At 58.3% G+C, this 23,701-nt stretch overlaps 2 protein-coding genes and 1 long non-coding RNA gene across 3 annotated transcripts; 2 read left to right on the top strand and 1 right to left on the bottom strand.

Moving 5' to 3' along the window:
• Nucleotides 1-1,252: 1,252 nt before the first annotated feature.
• Nucleotides 1,253-13,180, bottom strand: LOC125687775 (V-type proton ATPase subunit B-like; the record flags this gene model as incomplete). Its single annotated transcript, XM_048933031.1, is given in 11 exon segments — nt 1,253-1,521; nt 1,523-1,570; nt 2,062-2,091; nt 2,093-2,140; nt 2,142-2,168; nt 3,151-3,233; nt 6,330-6,480; nt 8,109-8,232; nt 9,911-10,008; nt 11,332-11,433; nt 13,034-13,180. Coding segments are annotated over 11 exon segments (1,017 nt in total), but the record flags the coding sequence as incomplete, so codon positions are not given.
• Nucleotides 3,727-9,911, top strand: LOC125687777 (uncharacterized). The gene is made up of 3 exons (XM_048933033.1): nt 3,727-3,742; nt 8,537-8,830; nt 9,141-9,911. Exons 2-3 carry the CDS (start codon nt 8,599-8,601, stop codon nt 9,755-9,757), a joined length of 849 nt encoding a protein of 282 aa, XP_048788990.1. The 5' UTR covers nt 3,727-3,742; nt 8,537-8,598; the 3' UTR covers nt 9,758-9,911.
• A 3,559-nt stretch (nt 13,181-16,739) lies between the features above and the next one.
• Nucleotides 16,740-22,876, top strand: LOC125687776 (uncharacterized). The gene is made up of 3 exons (XR_007374396.1): nt 16,740-16,784; nt 20,337-20,383; nt 22,825-22,876. It is a non-coding gene; the product is annotated as an uncharacterized LOC125687776 (long non-coding RNA).
• Nucleotides 22,877-23,701: the final 825 nt, after the last annotated feature.

Genomic DNA, 23,701 nt, shown 5'->3' with positions numbered 1-23,701 from the left:
TCTCTATGGTTCTCTATGTGGCTCTATGTGACTCTACGGGTCTCTATGTGGCCCTATGGGTCTGTATGGGGCTCTATGGGGCTCTACAGGTCTCTATGGGTCTCCATATGGCTCTATGTGGCTCTGTGTGACTCTACGGGTCTCTATGTGGCTCTAAGTGGCCCTATGGGTCTGTATGGGGCTCTATGGGTCTCTACGGGTCTCTGTGGGTCTGTATGGGGCTCTATGGGTCTGTATGGGGCTCTATGGGGCTCTACAGGTCTCTATATGGCTCTACGGGTCTCTCTGTGGCTCTATGGGTCTCCATATGGCTCTATGTGGCTCTATGGGTCTGTATGGGACTCTATGGGGCTCTACGGGTCTCTGTGGGGCTCTATGGCGCCCTATAGAGTTCTCTATGTGGCTCTATGTGGCTCTATGGGTCTCTATATGGCTCTATGTTACTCTTTGGTCTCCATGAGGCTCTATGGGTCTCTATCGGTCTCTATGTGGCTCTATGTGGCCCTATGGGTCTGCATGGGACTCTATGGGGCTCTATGGGTCTCTATACGGCTCTATGGGGTTCTACGTGGGCCATATGGGTCTGTATGGGTCTGTATGGGGCTCTGTGTGGCTCTATGGGTCTCTATGTGGCTCTGTGGGGCTGTATGGGTCTTTATGCGGTTCTATGGGTCTCTATGGGTCTCTGTGGGTCTCTATGTGGCTCTACAGGTCTCTATAGAGCTCTATTTGGTGCTATGTAGCTCTAGGAGTCTTTATGTGGCTCTATGGGTTTCTACATGGCTCTATGGGGGCTCTATGGGGCTCTATGTGGACCTATGGGTCTGTATGGGCCTCTATGTGGCTCTATGGATCTCTATGGGGCTCTGCGGGTCTCTATGTGGCTCTATGAGTCTCTACGGGGCTCTACATGACTCTATGGATCTCTATGGGTCTGTATGGGTCTCTATGTGGCTCTATGGGGCTGTATGGGTCGGTATGGGGCTCTATGGGTCTCTAAGTGAATCTATGGGGCTCTATGGGTCTCTGTGGGTCTCTATGGGTCTCTGTGGTTCTCTATGGGCCTCTATGTGTCTCTGCGGTCCCCGTGGTGCTGCAGTTCCCTCCGCCTTCCCGCTCCCACGCCTGCCGCTGCCCTCAGCCCGGCCTCGCAGCACCGCACGGCTCTGCCGCTCCCGGCCTCGGCTGCCGTCGCTCCGCTGTCCTGGGGCTCCCGGAGCCGCTCCAGGCCCTTCCCCACCGCCGGCGCTCCGTGCCGTTCGGCCCCGCGGAGCCCAGAGCGGGGCGGCGCCTCCCTGCCTGCCGGGCCGCGCTCCGCGACCCCCGTGAGGCCGCGGGGCCTTCAGGCCGCACGCCGCCGCCTCAGGGCCGAGCTGCCGCCTCCCTGCGGCCGGGGCTCGGGTCGCGCCTCCCCCCTTCCATGCCGCCCCCCCCCGCACCCTGCGCGATGAAGTGCCGCTCGAACTTGTGCAGGAACTCCAGGTACAGCAGGTCGTCGGCCGCCAGCGCCTCCTCGCCCACCCACCGCCTTCATGGCCTGCACGTCCCGCCCGATGGCGTAGCACGCGTACTGCGCGGGAACGGGAGCGCGGGAACGGAGCGCGGGAACGGAGCGCGGGAACGGAGCGCGGGAACGGAGCGCGGGAACGGGAGCGCGGGAACGGAGCGCGGGGAACGGAGCGCGGGAACGGAGCGCGGGAAGCCGTGGAAACCACGTGGAAACCCATGGAAACCCCCAAGGAAACCCCATGGAACCTCCCCCCATCCCATAATGCCCCCATCCCATAATCCCCCCAACCCATAATGCCCCCCATCCCCCCCATCCCATAATGCCCCCATCCCATAATGCCCCCCATCCCACAATGCCCCCCATCCCCCCATCCCATAATGCCCCATCCCCATAATGCCCCCCATCCCATAATACCCCCCATCCCATAATGCCCCCATCCCCCCATCCCATAATACCCCCCATCCCACAATGCCCCCCATCCCATAATACCCCCATCCCCCCATCCCCATAATGCCCCATCCCACAATGCCCCGCTCTCCCATCATTCCCACCAGCTGGTTGCTCAGGTCGCCATGATCCCGCCCTCGTCATTCCCTCCCCGATGGCGGATTTCATCAGGCGGGACAGCGAATGGCAGCACGTTGATGGGGGGGTAGATCTGCGGGTTCCCACAAGTCACCGCGCTTACATGCGGCCCCACAGCGCTTGGGGTCCATCCAGCTCCATAGCGCCGCCCCATAGCGCTGCCCCACAGTGCTGCCCCACAGTGCTGCCCCATAGCGCTGCCCCACAGTGCTGCCCCATAGCGCTGCCCCATAGCGCCGCCCCATAGCGCCGCCCCATAGCGCCGCCTATAGCACCAACCCATAGCGCCGCCCCATAGCGCTGCCCCACAGTGCTGCCCCATAGCGCCCGCCCAATAGCGCCGCCCCATAGCGCTGCCCTATAGCACCAACCCATAGCGCCGCCCCATAGTGCTACCCCACAGTGCTGCCCCATATTTCTGCCCCATAGCGCCGCCCCACAGCGCTGCCCCATAGCACCACTTCAAAGCAATGACCCATACCACCGCCCCATAGCGCCGCCCCATGGCGCTGCCCTACAGCACCCCCCCCATAGTGCCGCCCCATAGCGCTGCCCCATAGCACCACTCCATAGCACTGCCCCATAGCGCCGCCCCATAGCGCCGCCCCATAGCACTACTCCATAGCACTGCCCCATAGTGCCTCCCCATAGCGCCACCCCATAGCGCTGCCCCCATAGCACTGCCCCATAGCGCAGCCCCATAGCACCACTCCATAGCACAGCCCCATAGCGCCGCCCCATAGCGCAGCCCCTATAGTACCACCCCATAGCGCTGCCCATAGCGCCACCCCATAGCGCTGCCCCATAGCGCTGCCCCATAGCGCTGCCCTATAGCACCACCCCATAGCGCTGCCCCATAGCACCGCCCCATAGCGCAGCCCCATAGCACCACCCCACAGCGCAGCCCCATAGCGCCTCCCCATGGCGCAGCCCTATAGTACCACCCCATAGCGCTGCCCCCATAGCGCCTCCCCATAGCGCTGCCCTATAGCACCACCCCATAGCGCCGCCCCATAGCGCTGCCCCATAGCGCTGCCCCATAGCGCCGCCCCCACCTGGCGGTTGTGCAGCTGGCGATCCACGTAGATCTGCCCCTCTGTGATGAATCCAGTGAGATCCGGGATGGGGTGCGTGATGTCTGTGGGGGGGGGAGGGGAGGAGGAGGAGGAGGAGGAGGAGGAAGGGAAGGGGAAGAAGGAGAGGAAAGGAAGAGGAAGGGGAGGAGGAAGGGGAAGAGGAAGAGAGGAGGAGGAGGAGGAAGAAGAGAAAGATGGAAATGGAAGAGGAAGGGGAAGAGGAGGAAACAAAAGAGGAAGAGGAGGAAGACGAGGAGGAGGAGGAAGAGGAAGGAGGGGAAGAGGAGGAGAGAAGAGGAAAATGGAAGAGGAAGAGGAGAGGAAGAGGGAAGAGGAAGGGGAAGAGGAAAATGAAAAGGATGAGGGAAGAGGAGGGAAAGGAAGAGGAAGAGGGCGAGGAGGAGGAAGAGAAAGATGGGGTAAATGGAAGAGGAAGAGGAAAGGGAAAGGGAAGAGGAAGAGGAAGGGGAGAGGAAAAGGAAAGGGGAGAGGAAGAGGAGGAAAACAAAAGAGGAAGAGGGTGAGGAGGAAGAGGAGGAGGAGGAAGAGAAAGATGGAAGAGGAAGAGGAGGTGAGGAAGATGAAAATGGAAGAGAAGAAGAGAAAGGAGGAAGAGGAAGGAGGAGAAGGAAGTTGGAAGAGGAAGAAGAGCAAAATAGAAGAGAAAGGGGAAGAGGAAGGGGAAGAGGAAGTGGAAGGGGAAGAGAGGAGGAGGAGGAAGAAGAGGAAGATGGGGGTAAATGGAAGAGGAAGAGGAGGAGGGGGAAGGAAGATGGGAGAGGAAGAAGAGGAGCAAAATGGAAGAGGAGGAGGAGGAGGAAGAGGAAAGGAAGTGGAAAGGGAAGAGAAAAAAGGTAAAGAGGAGGGGAAGTAGGGGAAGAAATGGAAGAGAAAAGGAAAAAGAAGAGGAAAAGGGAAACGGAAAGGGAAAAGGAAATGGAAAAGGAAATGGGAACAGAGGGGAGGGGGGAAAGGAAATGGAGGGGGAAGGGAGAGGGAAAAGGGAGAAAGGAGAAGGGAAGGAAAAGGAAAGGAAGGGGAAAAGGAAATGAAAGAGGAGAAAGGAAAAAGGAGAGGAAGAGAAAAAGGAAAAGGAAATGAAAAAGGAAGAGGAAATGAAAAAGGAAGAGGAAAACGGGGAGGAAGAGGAAGAGATTTTGGGGGAGAAAAAGGGGGGGAAAGGAAACAGTGGAAGAGGGAAAAGGAATGGGAAAAGGAAGAGGAAAAGGAGAGGAAGGGAAAGAGGAAGAAAAAGGTAAAAGGAGAGGAGATACAGGAAAGGAACAGCGCCCATAGCGCCCCATAGCGCAACATAGCGCCCCATAGAGCAACATAGAGACCCATAGCGCCCCATAGAGCAACATAGAGACCCATAGAGACCCATAGAGACCCATAGCGCCCCATAGAGCAACATAGCGCCCCATAGAGCAACATAGCGCCCCATAGAGCAACATAGCGCCCCATAGAGCAACATAGCGCCCCATAGAGCAACATAGCGCCCCATAGAGCAACATAGCGCCCCATAGAGCAACATAGAGACCCATAGCGCCCCATAGAGACCCATAGCGCCCCATAGAGCAAACATAGAGACCCATAGCGCCCCATAGAGCAACAGAGACCCATAGCGCCCCATAGAGACCCATAGCGCCCCATAGAGCCCCATAGAGCAACATAGAGCACCATAGAGCAACATAGAGACCCATAGCACCCCATAGAGACCCATAGAGCCCCATAGCGCCCCATAGCGCCCCATAGAGCAACATAGAGACCCATAGCACCCCATAGACCAACATAGAGCCCCATAGCGCCTCACAGCGCCCCCCAGCGCCCCATAGCGCCCCCATAGTGCCCCATAGAGCACCATAGCACCCCATAGAGCACCATAGAGCCCATAGCACCCCATAGCGCCCCATAGCACCCCATAGAGCCCCATAGCGCCCCATAGCACCCCATAGAGCACCATAGAGCCCATAGCACCCCATAGAGCCCCATAGCACCCCATAGCGCCCCATAGCACCCCATAGAGCACCATAGCGCCCCATAGCACCCCATAGAGCACCATAGCGCCCCACAGCACCCCATAGAGCACCATAGCACACCCCATAACACCCCATATCACACCCTATAACACCCCATAGCACCCCATATCACACCCTATAACACCCCATAGCACCCCATATCACCCCATAACACCCCATAGCGCCCCATAGCACCCCATAGCACCCCATAGCGCCCCATAACACCCCATAGCACCCCATAGCGCCCCCCAACGCCTCCCAGCTGCCCACCGTCGTTGTGCATGGTGAGGATGGGGATCTGGGTGATGGAGCCCCCCTCCATAGCGCCCCATATCACACCCCATATCACACCCCATAGCACCCCATATCACACCCTATAACACCCCATAGCACCCTGTATCAACCCCATAGCGCCCTGTATCACCCCATAGCACCCCATATCACCCCATATCACACCTCCATAGCGCCCTGTATCACCCCATAGCACCCCATATCACCCCATATCACACCCTATAACACCCCATAGCGCCCCATAGCGCCCCATATCACACCCCATAACACCCCATAGCACCCCATATCACACCCCATAGCGCCCCATATCACACCCCATAGCACCCCGTATCACCCCATATCACCCCATATCACACCCCCATAACACCCCATAGCACCCCATATCACACCCCATAGCGCCCCATATCACACCCCATAGCACCCCGTATCACCCCATATCACCCCATATCACACCCCATAACACCCCATAGCACCCCATATCACACCCCATAGCGCCCCCCAGCAGCCCACCGTTGTTGTTCATGGTGAGGATGGAGATCTGGGTGATGGAGCCTCCCCTCCATAGTGCCCCATATCACACCCATAGCACCCTGTATCACCCCATATCACACCCCATATCACACCCCATAGCACCCCACAGCGCCCCATAGTGCCCCATATCACACCCCATAGCACCCTATAACACCCCATATCACACCCTATAACACCCCATATCACACCCCATAACACCCATTTCACCCCATATCACACCCTGTAACATCCCATAGCACCCCATAGCACCCCATATCACACCCCATATCACACCCCCATAGCGCCCCGTATCACCCATAGCGCCCCCCAGCGGCCCACCGTCGTTGGGCATGGTGAGGATGGGGATCTGGGTGATGGAGCCCCCCCTGCCCTCCACCCTCCCTGCTCGCTCATAGATGGTGGCCAGGTCTGTGTACATGTAGCCCGGGAAGCCACGGCGCCCAGGGACCTCCTCACGGGCTGCTGATACCTGGGGGGGGGGGTCATCGTGGGGATGGGGGGGGGATATGGGAGGATATGGGGGGGGGGGATATGGGGGGGGATATGGGGAGGAGGTGTGGGGTCACCATGGGGATGTGGGGTGGGGGATACGGGGGGGGGGGATGTGGGGTGGGGGATATGGAGGGGGGGATGTGGGGGGGGTGGTGGGGTCACCATGGGGATATGGGGGTGTGGGGTGTGGGATATGGGGTGGGGGATATGGGGTGGGGGGATATGGGGGGGGGGGATATGGGGTGGGGGGTGTGGGGATGTGGGGGGGGATATGGGGTGTGGGGATATGGGGTGGGGGATATGGGTGGGGATGTGGGGGGTGTGGGGTCACCATGGGGATGTGGGGTGGGGGATATGGGGTGGGGGATATGAGGGGGGTGTGTGGGGATATGGGGTGGGGGATGTGGGGTGTGAGGTTATGGGAAGATATGGGGTGTGGAATATGGGGTTGTGGGGTGTGGGGTCACCATGGGGATGTGGGGTGGGAGATATGGGAGGATATGGGGTGTGGGGATATGGGGTGGGGATGGGGGTGGGGATGTGGGGGGTGGGGGGGGGGGGATATGGGGGGGGGGGTGGGGTGGGGGGGGGGGGTGTGAGGTTATGGGAGGATATGGGGTGGGGGATATGGGGGTGGGGGGTGGGGGGTCACCATGGGGATGAGGGGTGGGGGGATATGGGGGGGGGATATGGGGGGGGGGTGGGGATGTGGGGGGGGATATGGGGTGGGGGGTGTGGGGGGTGTGGGGTCACCATGGGGATGTGGGGTGGGGGATATGGGGTGTGAGGTTATGGGGAGGCATATGGGGTGAGGGATATGGGGGGGGGTCACCATGGGGATGTGGGGTGGCTATGGGGGGCTATGGGGTGATATGGGGGCTATGGGGCCGTTTGGGGCCATATGGAGGACTATGGGGGAGATATGGGGGATACAGGGCCATATGGGGGCTATGGGGCGATATGGGGGGCTATGGGGAGATATGGGGGGGATATGGGGTCGTTTCGGGCCATATGGGGGGCTATGGGGAGATATGGGGGATATGGGGAGATATGGGGGATATGGGGCCATACAGGGGGATATGAGGCCGTTTGGGGCTGTATGGGGGGCTATGGGGCCATATGGGGGCTATGGGGCCATGTGGGGGCTATGGGGCGCTATGGGGCCATATGTGGGGCTATGGGGCGCTATGGGGCCGTGTGTGGGGCTATGGGGCGCTATGGGGCTGTATGGGGCTGTATGTGGGGCTATGGGGCGCTATGGGGCCGTATGTGGGGCTATGGGGCGCTATGGGGCCATATGGGGCCATATGTGGGGCTATGGGGCGCTATGGGGCCATGTGTGGGGCTGTGGGGCGCTATGGGGCGCTATGGGGCCGTATGTGGGGCTGTGGGGCGCTATGGGGCGCTGTGGGGCCATGTGTGGGGCCTATGGGGCGCTATGGGGCTGTCTGTGGGGCTATGGGGCGCTATGGGGCCATATGTAGGGCAGTGGGGGGGCTATGGGGCCATATGGGGGCTATGGGGCGCTTTGGGGCACTATGGGGCCATATGGGGGCTATGTGGCGCTATGGGGCCGTCCGTGAGGCTGTGGGTCGCGGTGCCGACCTCGCGCAGCGCCTCGGCGTAGGCGCTCATGTCGGTGAGCAGCACCAGGACGTGTTTGTCACACTGATAGGCCAGGAACTCGGCGGCCGTCAGCGCCAGGCGGGGAGTCACAATGCGTTCAATGCTGGGGAGAGAGGAGGAGGATGGGGTAAAAGGAAGAGGAAGGGGAGAAAGGTGGAAGAGGAAGAAGAGGAGGAAGGGGAAGAGGAAGAGGGCAAGGAGGAGGAGGAGGAGGAAGAGAAAGATGGGGTAAAAGGAAGAGGAAGGGGAGGAGGAAGGGGAAGAGGGGGAAGAGAAGGAGGAAGAAGAAGAGGAAGAGGAGGAGGAAGGGGAAGAGGAAGAGGGAGAAGAGCAAAATGGAAGAGGAAGATGAAGAAGGGGAAGAGGAAGAGGAGGAGGGAGAGGAAGAGGAAGGGGAAGAGGAAGAGGAAAACAAAAGAGGAAGAGGGCAAGGAGGAAGAGGAGGAGGAGGAAGAAAGAGATGGGGTAAATGAAGAGGAAGAGGAGGGGGAAAGGGAAGAGGAAGAGGAAGGGGAAGGGGAGAGAAAAGAGGAAGAGGGCAAGGAGGAAGTGGAGGAGGAGGAAGAGAGAGATGGAAATAGAAGAGGAAGAGGAAGAGGAGGAAAACAAAAGAGGAAGGGAAGAGGAGGAGGAAGAAGAGAAAAATGGGGCAAATGGAAGAGGAAGAGGAGGAGGAAGAAGGGAAGAGGAAGGGGAAGAGGGAGAGGAGGAAAAGGAAGAGGAAGCGGGTGAGGAGGAGGAGGAGGAAGAGAGAGATGGGGTAAAAGGAAGAGGAAGAGGAGAAAAGTGGAAGAGGAAGAGGAGGAGGAAGGGGAAGGGGAAGGAGGGGAAGAGGAGGAGGAAGAAGAGGAGCAAAATGGAAGAGGAAGAGCAGGAGGAAGAGGGCAAGGAGGAGGAGGAGGAGAAGGATGGGGTAAAAGGAAGAGGAAGAGGAAGGGGAAGAGGAAGAGGAGCAAAATGGAAGAGGAAGAGGAGGAGGAAGAAGGGAAGAGGAAGGGGAAGAGGAAGAGGAAAACGAAAAGGATGAGGAAGAGGAGGGAAAGGAAGAGGAAGAGGGCGAGGAGGAGGAGGAAGAGAAGGATGGGGTAAATGGAAGAGGAAGGGGAAGAGGAAGGGGAAAGGGAAAGGGAAGAGGAAGAGGAAGGGGAAAGGGAGAGAAACAAAAGAGGAAGAGGGAGAGGAAGAGGAGGAGAAAGAAGAGAGAGATGGAAATGGAAGAGGAAGAGGAGGGGGAAGAAGAGCAAAATGGAGGAGGAAGAGGAGGAGGAAGAGGGCAAGGAGGAAGAGGAAGAGAGAGATGGGGTAAAAGGAAGAGGAAGAGGAGGAGAAAAAAGGGGAAGAGGAAGAGGGAGAGGAAGAGGAGGAGGAGGAAAACAAAAGAGGAAGGGAAGAGGAGAAGGAAGAAGAGAGAGATGGGGCAAATGGAAGAGGAAGAGGAGGTGAGAAAGATGGAAATGGAAGAGGAAGAGGAGAAAGGAGGAAGAGGAAGAGGAGGAGGAAGAGAAGGAAGATGGGAGAGGAAGAAGAGGAGCAAAATGGAAGAGGAAGAGGAAGAAGGGCAGAGGAAGAGGAGGAAAAGGAAGAGGAAGTGGGTAAGGAGGAGGAGGAGGAAGAGAGAGATGGGGTAAATGGAAGAGGAAGAGGAGAAAGGTGGAAGAGGAGGAGGAAGAAGAGAAAAATGGAAGAGGAAGAGGAGGAGGAAGAGGGAGAGGAAGGGGAAGGGGAAGAGGAGGAAAACAAAAGAGGAAGAGGAGGAGGCAGAGGCGGAGCGCAGTACGGACGTGGGGTCGTTGGCCAGGTTGAGGAAGAGGCAGACGTTCCCCATGGCGCCGTTCTCCTCAAAGTCCGTCTTGAAGAACCGCGCCGTCTCCATGTTCACCTGAGGGGGAGAAGGGGTCACTGCGCCACATAGCGCCCCATAGCGCCCCATAGAGACCCATAGAGACCCATAGAGACCCATAGAGACCCATAGAGACCCATAGCACCCCATAGCGCCCCATAGAGACCCATAGAGACCCATAGAGCCCCATAGAGACCCATAGAGCCCCATAGAGCCCCATAGAGACCCATAGAGCCCCATAGAGACCCATAGAGACCCATAGAGCCCCATAGAGACCCATAGCGCCCCATAGTGCCCCATAGAGACCCATAGCGCCCCATAGAGACCCATAGAGACCCATAGAGCCCCATAGAGACCCATAGAGACCCATAGAGCCCCATAGCACCCCATAGCGCCCCATAGCGCCCCATAGAGACCCATAGCGCCCCATAGAGCCCCATAGCGCCCCATAGCGCTCCATAGCGCCCCATAGAGCCCCATAACACCCCATAGAGCCCCACAGCACCCCATAGCGCCCCATAGCGCCCCATAGAGCCCCACAGCACCTCAAAGCACCCCATAGCACTCCATAGAATCCCATAGCACCCCACAGCGCCTCAAAGCACCCCATGGCACTCCATAGAGCCCCACAGCACCCCAAAGCACCCCATAGAGCCCCACAGAGCCCTATAGAGCCCCATAGAGCCCCCCAGCACCCCATAGCGCCCCCATAGAGCCCCACAGAGCCCTATAGAACCCCATAGCGCCCCATAGCGCCCCATAGAGCCCCAGAGCACCCCATAGAGCCTCATAGAACCCCATAGAGCCCCCCAGCCCCCCATAGAGCCCCATAGCGCCCCATAGAGCCCCATACGCCCCATAGAGCCCCATAGAGCCCCACAGTGCCCCATAGAGCCCCCAAGCACCCCAAAGCACCCCATAGAGCCTCATAGAACCCCATAGAACCCCATAGAGCCCTATAGAGCCCCCCAGCACCCCATAGCACCCCATAGCGCCTCATAGAACCCCATAGAGCCTCCCAGCCCCCCCTAGCACCCCATAGAGCCCCAAGCACCCCAAAGCACCCCATAGAGCCTCATAGAACCCCATAGAGCCCCACAGAGCCCTATAGAGCCCCATAGAGCCCCACAGAGCCCCACAGAGCCCTATAGAGCCCCATAGAGCCCCCCAGCACCCCATAGCGCCCCATAGCACCCCACAGCACCCCATAGTGCCCCACAGCACCCCAAAGCACCCCATAGAGCCCCACAGAGCCCTATAGAGCCCCCCAGCACCCCATAGTGCCCCATAGAGCCTCATAGAACCCCATAGCGCCCCCCAGCCCCCATAGAGCCCCATAGATCCCCACATCCCCCCCCTCACCCCCATGGCAGCGAAGACAATGGCGAAGTTGTCCTCATGGAAATCCACCACGTCCTTGGATTTCTTCACCAGCCCGGCCTGACGGCAGATCTGCGCCGCCAGCTGTGCGGAGATGGCGGCTATGGGGCGGCTATGGGGCGGCTATGGGGCAGCTATGGGGCAGCTAGGTGGCAGCTATGGGGCGGCTATGGGGCAGCTATGGGGCGGCTATGGGGCAGCTAGGTGGCAGCCATGGGGCAGCTATGGGGTGGCTATGGGGCAGCAATGGAGCGGCTATGGGGCAGCTAGGGGGCAGCTAGGGAGCGGCTATGGGGCAGCTAGGGGGTGGCTATGGGGCGGCTATGGGCAGCTATGGGGCGGCTATGGGGCAGCTAGGGGGCAGCTATGAGGCGGCTATGGGGCGGCTATGGGACGGCTATGGGGCAGCTAGGGGGCAGCTAGGGGACTGCTATGGGGCGGCTAGGGGGCAGCTATGGGGCAGCTATGGGGCAGCTAGGGGGCGGCTATGGGGCAGCTAGGGGGCGGCTATGGGGCGGCTATGGGGCAAACCAAGGGGTGGCTATGGGGCACACCATAGGACAGCTATGGGGCAGCTATGGGGCTGCAGAGACACTCTGAGGCACAGAGCCGCACTATGGGGCACGGCAGCGCTATGGGGCACAGAGCTGCACTATGGGGCACAGAGCTGCGCTATGGGGCAGGGTGGTGCTCAGGGGCACAGAGCCGCACTATGGGGCACAGAGCTGTGCTATGGGGCACAGGGCCGCGCTATGGGGCACAGAGCTGCGCTATGGGGGCATGGAGCTGCACTATGGGGCACAGAGCGGCACTATGGGGCACAGAGCTGTGCTATGGGGCAGGGTGGCGCTATGGGGCACAGAGCTGCGTTATGGGGCACAGAGCTGCGCTATGGGGCACAGAGCTGCGCTATGGGGCACAGAGCGGCACTATGGGGCACAGAGCTGCGCTATGGGGCAGGGCGGCGCTATGGGGCACAGAGCTGCGCTATGGGGCACAGAAGTACTATGGGGCAAAGAGATACACTATGGGGCACAGAGCTGTGCTATGGGGCACAGAGGCGCTATGGAGCACAGAGCTGCCCTATGGGGCACAGGGCCATGCTATGGGGCACAGAGTGGCGCTATGGGACACAGGGCTGCACTATGGGGCACAGAACTGCCCTACGGGGTACAGAGCCGTGCTATGGGGCACAGGGCTGTGCTATGGGGCAAAGAGCTGTGCTGTGGGGCACAGAGCCGCACTATGGGGCACAGAGCCGCGCTATGGGGCACAGAGCCACGCTATGGGGCACAGCGGTGCTATGGGGCACAGAGCTGCACTATGGGGCAGGCTGGCGCCATGGGGCACAGAGCCACACTATGGGGCACAGAGCCGCACTATGGGGCACAGAGCTGCACTACAGGGAACAGCAGCACTATCAGGCACAGAGCTGCGCTATGGGGCAAAGAGCCGTGCTATGGGGCACAGACCAGCACCATGGGCACAGTGATGCTATGTGGCACAGTGCTGCACTACAGGGCACAGCGGCGCTATGGGGCACAGAGCCGCGCTATGGGGCAGGGCAGCGCTATGGGGCACAGAGCCGTGCTATGGGGCACAGGGCGGCGCTATGGGGCACAGGGCGGCGCTATGGGGCAGGGCGGTGCTATGGGGCAGGGTGGCGCTATGGGGGCGCAGGCACCTCGTTGTGCGGCAGCCCAGCAGCAGAGAAGATGGGGATCTTCTGACCGCGTGCGATGCTGTTCATGACATCAATGGGAGCCACCCCTGTCTGGATCATCTCTGCTGGGTACGTGCGGCACTGCGGGTTGAGGGGCTGCCCTACAAGTGGGGAATTATGGGATGGATGGGAAATGGGGAGGGAAATGGGGGGGGAAATGGGGTGGGATGGGGTGGGATGGGATGGGATGGGATGGGATGGGATGGGATGGGGTGGGGTGGGATGGGGTGGGGTGGGATGGGATGGGATGGGATGGGATGGGATGGGATGGGATGGGGTGGGGTGGGATGGGATGGGGTGGGATGGGGTGGGATGGGATGGGATGGGGTGGGATGGGGTGGGATGGGATGGGATGGGATGGGATGGGATGGGATGGGATGGGGTTCAGGATGGGGTTCAGGTTGGGTTCAGGTTGGGTTCAGGATGGAGTCAGGTTGGGTTCAGGATGCGGTTCAGGATGGGTTCAGGATGGGTTCAGGATGGGGTTCAGGATGGGGTTCAGGATGGGTTCAGGATGGGGTTCAGGATGGGTTCAGGATGGGGTTCAGGATGGGTTCAGGATGGGGTTCAGGATGGGTTCAGGATGCGGTTCAGGATGGGTTCAGGATGGGTTCAGGATGGGTTCAGGATGGGGTCAGGATGGGGTCAGGATGGGGTCAGGATGGGGTCAGGATGGGGTTCAGGATGGGTTCAGGATGGGGTTCAGGTTGGGTTCAGGATGGGTTCAGGATGGGTTCAGGTTGGGTTCAGGATGGGTTCAGGATGGGTTCAGGATGGGTTCAGGTTGGGGTTCAGGATGGGTTCAGGATGGGTTCAGGATGGGGTCAGGATGGGGTTCAGGATGGGTTCAGGATGGGTTCAGGTTGGGTTCAGGATGGGGTCAGGATGGGGTTCAGGATGGGTTCAGGATGGGGTCAGGATGGGGTTCAGGATGGGTTCAGGATGGGGTTCAGGATGGGTTCAGGATGGGGTTCAGGATGGGGTTCAGGATGGGGTTCAGGATGGGTTCAGGATGGGGTTTCAGGATGGGTTCAGGATGGGGTCAGGATGGGGTTCAGGATGGGTTCAGGTTGGGTTCAGGATGGGGTCAGGATGGGGTTCAGGATGGGTTCAGGTTGGGTTCAGGTTGGGTTCAGGATGGGGTTCAGGATGGGTTCAGGATGGGTTCAGGATGGGTTCAGGATGGGTTCAGGATGGGGTTCAGGATGGGTTCAGGTTGGGTTCAGGATGGGGTTCAGGATGGGTTCAGGATGGGTTCAGGATGGGGTCAGGATGGGTTCAGGATGGGTTCAGGATGGGTTCAGGATGGGGTTCAGGTTGGGTTCAGGATGGGTTCAGGTTGGGTTCAGGATGGGTTCAGGATGGGGTTCAGGATGGGTTCAGGTTGGGGTTCAGGATGGGTTCAGGATGGGTTCAGGATGGGGTCAGGATGGGGTTCAGGATGGGTTCAGGATGGGTTCAGGTTGGGTTCAGGATGGGGTCAGGATGGGGTTCAGGATGGGTTCAGGATGGGGTCAGGATGGGGTTCAGGATGGGTTCAGGATGGGGTTCAGGATGGGTTCAGGATGGGGTTCAGGATGGGGTTCAGGATGGGTTCAGGATGGGGTTCAGGATGGGTTCAGGATGGGGTTCAGGATGGGTTCAGGATGGGTTCAGGATGGGGTCAGGATGGGGTTCAGGATGGGTTCAGGTTGGGTTCAGGATGGGGTCAGGATGGGGTTCAGGATGGGTTCAGGTTGGGTTCAGGTTGGGTTCAGGATGGGGTTCAGGATGGGTTCAGGATGGGTTCAGGATGGGTTCAGGATGGGTTCAGGATGGGGTTCAGGATGGGTTCAGGTTGGGTTCAGGATGGGGTTCAGGATGGGTTCAGGATGGGTTCAGGATGGGGTCAGGATGGGTTCAGGATGGGTTCAGGATGGGTTCAGGATGGGGTTCAGGTTGGGTTCAGGATGGGGTTCAGGATGGGTTCAGGTTGGGGTCAGGATGGGTTCAGGTTGGGTTCAGGATGGGTTCAGGTTGGGTTCAGGATGGGTTCAGGATGGGTTCAGGATGGGTTCAGGTTGGGTTCAGGATGGGTTCAGGATGGGTTCAGGATGGGGTCAGGATGGGGTTCAGGATGGGTTCAGGTTGGGTTCAGGATGGGGTCAGGATGGGGTTCAGGATGGGTTCAGGATGGGTTCAGGTTGGGTTCAGGATGGGGTTCAGGATGGGTTCAGGTTGGGTTCAGGATGGGGTCAGGATGGGTTCAGGATGGGTTCAGGATGGGTTCAGGATGGGTTCAGGATGGGTTCAGGATGGGGTTCAGGTTGGGTTCAGGATGGGGTTCAGGATGGGTTCAGGTTGGGGTCAGGATGGGTTCAGGTTGGGTTCAGGATGGGTTCAGGTTGGGTTCAGGATGGGTTCAGGATGGGTTCAGGATGGGTTCAGGTTGGGTTCAGGATGGGTTCAGGATGGGTTCAGGATGGGTTCAGGATGGGGTCAGGATGGGGTTCAGGTTGGGGTCAGGATGGGTTGAGGTTGGGTTCAGGATGGGGTTCAGGTTGGGGTCAGGATGGGTTCAGGTTGGGTTCAGGATGGGTTCAGGATGGGTTCAGGATGGGTTCAGGATGGGGTTCAGGATGGGTTCAGGTTGGGGTTCAGGATGGGTTCAGGATGGGTTCAGGTTGGGTTCAGGATGGGGTTCAGGATGGGTTCAGGATGGGTTCAGGTTGGGTTCAGGTTGGGGTTCAGGATGGGTTCAGGATGGGTTCAGGATGGGTTCAGGATGGGTTCAGGATGGGTTCAGGTTGGGTTCAGGTTGGGGTTCAGGTTGGGTTCAGGATGGGTTCAGGTTGGGGTTCAGGATGGGTTCAGGTTGGGGTTCAGGATGGGTTCAGGATGGGGTTCAGGTTGGGTTCAGGATGGGTTCAGGATGGGTTCAGGTTGGGTTCAGGATGGGTTCAGGTTGGGTTCAGGTTGGGGTTCAGGTTGGGTTCAGGATGGGTTCAGGTTGGGGTTCAGGATGGGTTCAGGTTGGGGTTCAGGATGGGTTCAGGTTGGGTTCAGGATGGGGTTCAGGTTGGGTTCAGGTTGGGTTCAGGATGGGTTCAGGTTGGGTTCAGGATGGGTTCAGGATGGGGTTCAGGTTGGGTTCAGGTTGGGTTCAGGATGGGTTCAGGTTGGGTTCAGGATGGGTTCAGGATGGGGTTCAGGATGGGGTTCAGGATGGGTTCAGGATGGGGTTCAGGATGGGTTCAGGTTGGGTTCAGGATGGGTTCAGGATGGGTTCAGGATGGGTTCAGGATGGGTTCAGGTTGGGGTTCAGGATGGGGTCAGGATGGGTTCAGGATGGGGTTCAGGTTGGGTTCAGGATGGGGTTCAGGATGGGTTCAGGATGGGGTTCAGGATGGGTTCAGGATGGGGTTCAGGATGGGGTTCAGGTTGGGTTCAGGATGGGGTTCAGGATGGGGTTCAGGTTGGGGTCAGGATGGGTTCAGGTTGGGTTCAGGATGGGTTCAGGATGGGGTTCAGGATGGGTTCAGGATGGGTTCAGGATGGGTTCAGGATGGGTTCAGGTTGGGTTCAGGATGGGTTCAGGATGGGTTCAGGTTGGGTTCAGGATGGGGTTCAGGATGGGGTTCAGGTTGGGTTCAGGATGGGGTTCAGGATGGGTTCAGGTTGGGGTCAGGATGGGTTCAGGTTGGGTTCAGGATGGGTTCAGGTTGGGGTTCAGGTTGGGTTCAGGATGGGTTCAGGATGGGTTCAGGTTGGGGTTCAGGTTGGGTTCAGGATGGGTTCAGGATGGGTTCAGGATGGGTTCAGGTTGGGGTTCAGGTTGGGTTCAGGATGGGTTCAGGTTGGGTTCAGGATGGGTTCAGGTTGGGTTCAGGATGGGTTCAGGTTGGGGTTCAGGATGGGTTCAGGTTGGGTTCAGGATGGGTTCAGGTTGGGTTCAGGATGGGGTTCAGGATGGGGTTCAGGTTGGGGTTCAGGTTGGGTTCAGGATGGGGTTCAGGATGGGTTCAGGTTGGGGTTCAGGTTGGGTTCAGGATGGGTTCAGGATGGGGTTCAGGATGGGTTCAGGTTGGGGTTCAGGATGGGTTCAGGTTGGGTTCAGGATGGGTTCAGGTTGGGTTCAGGTTGGGTTCAGGTTGGGTTCAGGATGGGGTTCAGGATGGGTTCAGGTTGGGTTCAGGATGGGTTCAGGTTGGGTTCAGGATGGGTTCAGGATGGGTTCAGGTTGGGTTCAGGTTGGGTTCAGGTTGGGTTCAGGATGGGGTTCAGGATGGGTTCAGGTTGGGTTCAGGATGGGTTCAGGTTGGGTTCAGGTTGGGGTTCAGGTTGGGTTCAGGATGGGTTCAGGATGGGGTTCAGGATGGGTTCAGGTTGGGTTCAGGATGGGTTCAGGTTGGGTTCAGGATGGGTTCAGGATGGGTTCAGGTTGGGGTTCAGGATGGGTTCAGGTTGGGTTCAGGTTGGGTTCAGGATGGGTTCAGGATGGGGTTCAGGATGGGTTCAGGTTGGGGTTCAGGTTGGGTTCAGGATGGGTTCAGGATGGGGTTCAGGATGGGTTCAGGTTGGGTTCAGGATGGGGTTCAGGATGGGTTCAGGATGGGTTCAGGTTGGGTTCAGGATGGGGTTCAGGATGGGGTTCAGGATGGGTTCAGGATGGGTTCAGGTTGGGTTCAGGATGGGTTCAGGATGGGGTTCAGGATGGGTTCAGGTTGGGTTCAGGATGGGTTCAGGTTGGGTTCAGGATGGGTTCAGGATGGGGTTCAGGATGGGTTCAGGTTGGGTTCAGGATGGGTTCAGGATGGGTTCAGGTTGGGGTTCAGGATGGGTTCAGGTTGGGTTCAGGATGGGTTCAGGATGGGTTCAGGTTGGGGTTCAGGTTGGGGTTCAGGATGGGGTTCAGGATGGGTTCAGGATGGGGTTCAGGATGGGTTCAGGATGGGGTTCAGGATGGGTTCAGGATGGGGTTCAGGTTGGGTTCAGGATGGGTTCAGGTTGGGTTCAGATTGGGTTCAGGTTGGGGTTCAGGATGGGTTCAGGTTGGGGTTCAGGATGGGTTCAGGTTGGGTTCAGGATGGGGTTCAGGTTGGGTTCAGGTTGGGTTCAGGATGGGGTTCAGGATGGGTTCAGGTTGGGTTCAGGATGGGTTCAGGATGGGTTCAGGTTGGGTTCAGGATGGGTTCAGGATGGGGTTCAGGATGGGTTCAGGATGGGGTCAGGATGGGGTTCAGGTTGGGTTCAGGATGGGTTCAGGATGGGGTTCAGGATGGGTTCAGGATGGGTTCAGGATGGGTTCAGGTTGGGGTTCAGGATGGGTTCAGGATGGGGTTCAGGATGGGTTCAGGATGGGTTCAGGATGGGGTCAGGTTGGGTTCAGGATGGGGTTCAGGATGGGTTCAGGATGGGTTCAGGATGGGTTCAGGATGGGGTTCAGGATGGGTTCAGGATGGGTTCAGGATGGGTTCAGGATGGGTTCAGGATGGGTTCAGGATGGGTTCAGGATGGGTTCAGGATGGGGTTCAGGTTGGGTTCAGGTTGGGGTTCAGGTTGGGTTCAGGATGGGGTTCAGGATGGGTTCAGGATGGGTTCAGGATGGGGTTCAGGATGGGTTCAGGTTGGGGTTCAGGATGGGTTCAGGATGGGGTCAGGATGGGGTTCAGGATGGGTTCAGGTTGGGTTCAGGATGGGGTCAGGATGGGGTTCAGGATGGGTTCAGGATGGGTTCAGGTTGGGTTCAGGATGGGTTCAGGATGGGGTCAGGATGGGTTCAGGATGGGTTCAGGATGGGGTTCAGGATGGGTTCAGGATGGGTTCAGGATGGGGTCAGGATGGGTTCAGGATGGGTTCAGGATGGGTTCAGGATGGGGTTCAGGTTGGGTTCAGGATGGGGTTCAGGATGGGTTCAGGTTGGGGTCAGGATGGGTTCAGGTTGGGTTCAGGATGGGTTCAGGTTGGGTTCAGGATGGGTTCAGGATGGGTTCAGGATGGGTTCAGGTTGGGTTCAGGATGGGTTCAGGATGGGTTCAGGATGGGTTCAGGATGGGGTCAGGATGGGGTTCAGGTTGGGGTCAGGATGGGTTGAGGTTGGGTTCAGGATGGGGTTCAGGTTGGGGTCAGGATGGGTTCAGGTTGGGTTCAGGATGGGTTCAGGATGGGTTCAGGATGGGTTCAGGATGGGGTTCAGGATGGGTTCAGGTTGGGGTTCAGGATGGGTTCAGGATGGGTTCAGGTTGGGTTCAGATTGGGTTCAGGTTGGGGTTCAGGATGGGTTCAGGTTGGGGTTCAGGATGGGTTCAGGTTGGGTTCAGGATGGGGTTCAGGTTGGGTTCAGGTTGGGTTCAGGATGGGTTCAGGTTGGGTTCAGGATGGGTTCAGGATGGGGTTCAGGTTGGGTTCAGGTTGGGTTCAGGATGGGTTCAGGATGGGTTCAGGATGGGTTCAGGATGGGTTCAGGTTGGGTTCAGGATGGGTTCAGGTTGGGTTCAGGATGGGGTTCAGGATGGGTTCAGGTTGGGTTCAGGATGGGTTCAGGATGGGTTCAGGTTGGGTTCAGGATGGGTTCAGGTTGGGTTCAGGATGGGTTCAGGATGGGTTCAGGATGGGGTCAGGATGGGTTCAGGATGGGTTCAGGTTGGGTTCAGGATGGGGTTCAGGATGGGGTTCAGGATGGGTTCAGGATGGGGTTCAGGATGGGTTCAGGTTGGGTTCAGGATGGGTTCAGGTTGGGTTCAGGATGGGTTCAGGATGGGTTCAGGATGGGTTCAGGATGGGTTCAGGTTGGGGTTCAGGATGGGGTCAGGATGGGTTCAGGATGGGTTCAGGTTGGGTTCAGGATGGGGTTCAGGATGGGGTTCAGGATGGCTTCAGGATGGGTTCAGGTTGGGTTCAGGATGGGGTTCAGGATGGGTTCAGGATGGGGTTCAGGTTGGGTTCAGGATGGGGTTCAGGATGGGTTCAGGATGGGGTTCAGGATGGGGTTCAGGTTGGGTTCAGGATGGGGTTCAGGATGGGTTCAGGTTGGGGTCAGGATGGGTTCAGGTTGGGTTCAGGATGGGTTCAGGATGGGGTTCAGGATGGGTTCAGGATGGGTTCAGGATGGGTTCAGGTTGGGTTCAGGATGGGTTCAGGATGGGTTCAGGTTGGGTTCAGGATGGGGTTCAGGATGGGGTTCAGGTTGGGTTCAGGATGGGGTTCAGGATGGGTTCAGGTTGGGGTCAGGATGGGTTCAGGTTGGGTTCAGGATGGGTTCAGGTTGGGTTCAGGATGGGTTCAGGATGGGTTCAGGTTGGGGTTCATTTTGGGGTTCAGGATGGGGTTCAGGTTGGGTTCAGGATGGGTTCAGGATGGGGTTCAGGATGGGTTCAGGTTGGGGTTCAGGATGGGTTCAGGTTGGGTTCAGGATGGGGTTCAGGATGGGGTTCAGGTTGGGGTTCAGGTTGGGTTCAGGATGGGGTTCAGGATGGGTTCAGGTTGGGGTTCAGGTTGGGTTCAGGATGGGTTCAGGATGGGGTTCAGGATGGGTTCAGGTTGGGGTTCAGGATGGGTTCAGGTTGGGTTCAGGTTGGGTTCAGGTTGGGTTCAGGATGGGGTTCAGGATGGGTTCAGGTTGGGGTTCAGGTTGGGTTCAGGATGGGTTCAGGATGGGGTTCAGGATGGGTTCAGGTTGGGTTCAGGATGGGTTCAGGTTGGGTTCAGGATGGGTTCAGGATGGGTTCAGGTTGGGGTTCAGGTTGGGTTCAGGATGGGTTCAGGATGGGGTTCAGGATGGGTTCAGGTTGGGGTTCAGGATGGGTTCAGGTTGGGTTCAGGATGGGTTCAGGATGGGTTCAGGTTGGGGTTCAGGTTGGGGTTCAGGATGGGGTTCAGGATGGGTTCAGGATGGGGTTCAGGATGGGTTCAGGATGGGGTTCAGGATGGGTTCAGGTTGGGTTCAGATTGGGTTCAGGTTGGGGTTCAGGATGGGTTCAGGTTGGGGTTCAGGATGGGTTCAGGTTGGGTTCAGGATGGGGTTCAGGTTGGGTTCAGGTTGGGTTCAGGATGGGTTCAGGTTGGGTTCAGGATGGGTTCAGGATGGGGTTCAGGATGGGTTCAGGATGGGGTCAGGATGGGGTTCAGGTTGGGTTCAGGATGGGTTCAGGATGGGGTTGAGGATGGGTTCAGGATGGGTTCAGGATGGGTTCAGGATGGGTTCAGGATGGGTTCAGGATGGGGTTCAGGATGGGTTCAGGATGGGTTCAGGTTGGGGTTCAGGATGGGTTCAGGATGGGGTTCAGGATGGGTTCAGGATGGGTTCAGGATGGGGTCAGGATGGGTTCAGGATGGGTTCAGGATGGGTTCAGGATGGGGTTCAGGATGGGTTCAGGATGGGTTCAGGATGGGGTCAGGATGGGTTCAGGATGGGGTTCAGGTTGGGTTCAGGATGGGTTCAGGATGGGTTCAGGATGGGTTCAGGATGGGGTTCAGGTTGGGTTCAGGATGGGTTCAGGATGGGTTCAGGATGGGTTCAGGATGGGTTCAGGATGGGTTCAGGATGGGGTTCAGGTTGGGTTCAGGTTGGGGTTCAGGATGGGGTTCAGGATGGGTTCAGGTTGGGGTTCAGGATGGGTTCAGGTTGGGTTCAGGATGGGGTTCAGGATGGGTTCAGGATGGGTTCAGGATGGGGTCAGGATGGGTTCAGGATGGGTTCAGGATGGGTTCAGGATGGGGTTCAGGTTGGGTTCAGGTTGGGGTTCAGGATGGGGTTCAGGATGGGTTCAGGTTGGGGTTCAGGATGGGTTCAGGTTGGGGTTCAGGATGGGGTTCAGGATGGGTTCAGGATGGGGTTCAGGATGGGTTCAGGATGGGTTCAGGATGGGGTTCAGGATGGGTTCAGGATGGGTTCAGGATGGGTTCAGGATGGGTTCAGGATGGGTTCAGGTTGGGTTCAGGATGGGGTTCAGGATGGGTTCAGGATGGGGTTCAGGATGGGTTCAGGATGGGGTTCAGGATGGGTTCAGGATGGGGTTCAGGTTGGGTTCAGGATGGGGTTCAGGATGGGTTCAGGTTGGGGTCAGGATGGGTTCAGGTTGGGTTCAGGATGGGTTCAGGTTGGGTTCAGGTTGGGTTCAGGATGGGTTCAGGATGGGTTCAGGATGGGTTCAGGATGGGTTCAGGATGGGGTCAGGATGGGGTTCAGGTTGGGGTCAGGATGGGTTGAGGTTGGGGTCAGGATGGGTTCAGGTTGGGTTCAGGATGGGTTCAGGATGGGTTCAGGATGGGTTCAGGATGGGGTTCAGGATGGGTTCAGGTTGGGGTTCAGGATGGGTTCAGGTTGGGTTCAGGATGGGTTCAGGTTGGGGTTCAGGATGGGTTCAGGTTGGGGTTCAGGATGGGTTCAGGTTGGGTTCAGGATGGGGTTCAGGTTGGGTTCAGGATGGGTTCAGGATGGGTTCAGGTTGGGGTTCAGGATGGGTTCAGGTTGGGTTCAGGATGGGTTCAGGTTGGGTTCAGGATGGGTTCAGGATGGGGTTCAGGATGGGGTTCAGGATGGGTTCAGGATGGGTTCAGGATGGGTTCAGGATGGGGTTCAGGATGGGTTCAGGATGGGTTCAGGATGGGGTTCAGGTTGGGTTCAGGATGGGTTCAGGATGGGGTTCAGGATGGGTTCAGGATGGGTTCAGGATGGGTTCAGGTTGGGGTTCAGGATGGGGTCAGGATGGGTTCAGGATGGGTTCAGGATGGGGTTCAGGATGGGTTCAGGTTGGGTTCAGGATGGGGTTCAGGATGGGTTCAGGATGGGTTCAGGATGGGGTTCAGGATGGGGTTCAGGATGGGTTCAGGATGGGTTCAGGTTGGGTTCAGGATGGGGTTCAGGATGGGGTTCAGGATGGGTTCAGGTTGGGTTCAGGATGGGGTTCAGGATGGGTTCAGGATGGGGTTCAGGATGGGTTCAGGATGGGTTCAGGATGGGTTCAGGTTGGGTTCAGGTTGGGTTCAGGATGGGGTTCAGGATGGGTTCAGGTTGGGTTCAGGATGGGTTCAGGATGGGTTCAGGATGGGTTCAGGATGGGGTCAGGATGGGGTTCAGGTTGGGGTCAGGATGGGTTGAGGTTGGGTTCAGGATGGGGTTCAGGTTGGGGTCAGGATGGGTTCAGGTTGGGTTCAGGATGGGTTCAGGATGGGTTCAGGATGGGTTCAGGATGGGTTCAGGATGGGGTCAGGATGGGGTTCAGGTTGGGGTCAGGATGGGTTGAGGTTGGGTTCAGGATGGGGTTCAGGTTGGGGTCAGGATGGGTTCAGGTTGGGTTCAGGATGGGTTCAGGATGGGTTCAGGATGGGTTCAGGATGGGGTTCAGGATGGGTTCAGGTTGGGGTTCAGGATGGGTTCAGGATGGGTTCAGGTTGGGTTCAGATTGGGTTCAGGTTGGGGTTCAGGATGGGTTCAGGTTGGGGTTCAGGATGGGTTCAGGTTGGGTTCAGGATGGGGTTCAGGTTGGGTTCAGGTTGGGTTCAGGATGGGTTCAGGTTGGGTTCAGGATGGGTTCAGGATGGGGTTCAGGTTGGGTTCAGGTTGGGTTCAGGATGGGTTCAGGTTGGGTTCAGGATGGGTTCAGGATGGGGTTCAGGATGGGGTTCAGGATGGGTTCAGGATGGGGTTCA

This window comes from Lagopus muta, unplaced genomic scaffold, assembly GCF_023343835.1.
Source record: "Lagopus muta isolate bLagMut1 unplaced genomic scaffold, bLagMut1 primary scaffold_205, whole genome shotgun sequence".
NCBI classification, from domain to species: Eukaryota; Metazoa; Chordata; class Aves; order Galliformes; family Phasianidae; genus Lagopus; species Lagopus muta.
The sequence above is the reverse complement of the archived record's forward strand: the minus strand, read 5'-3'. Positions and strand labels throughout refer to the sequence as shown.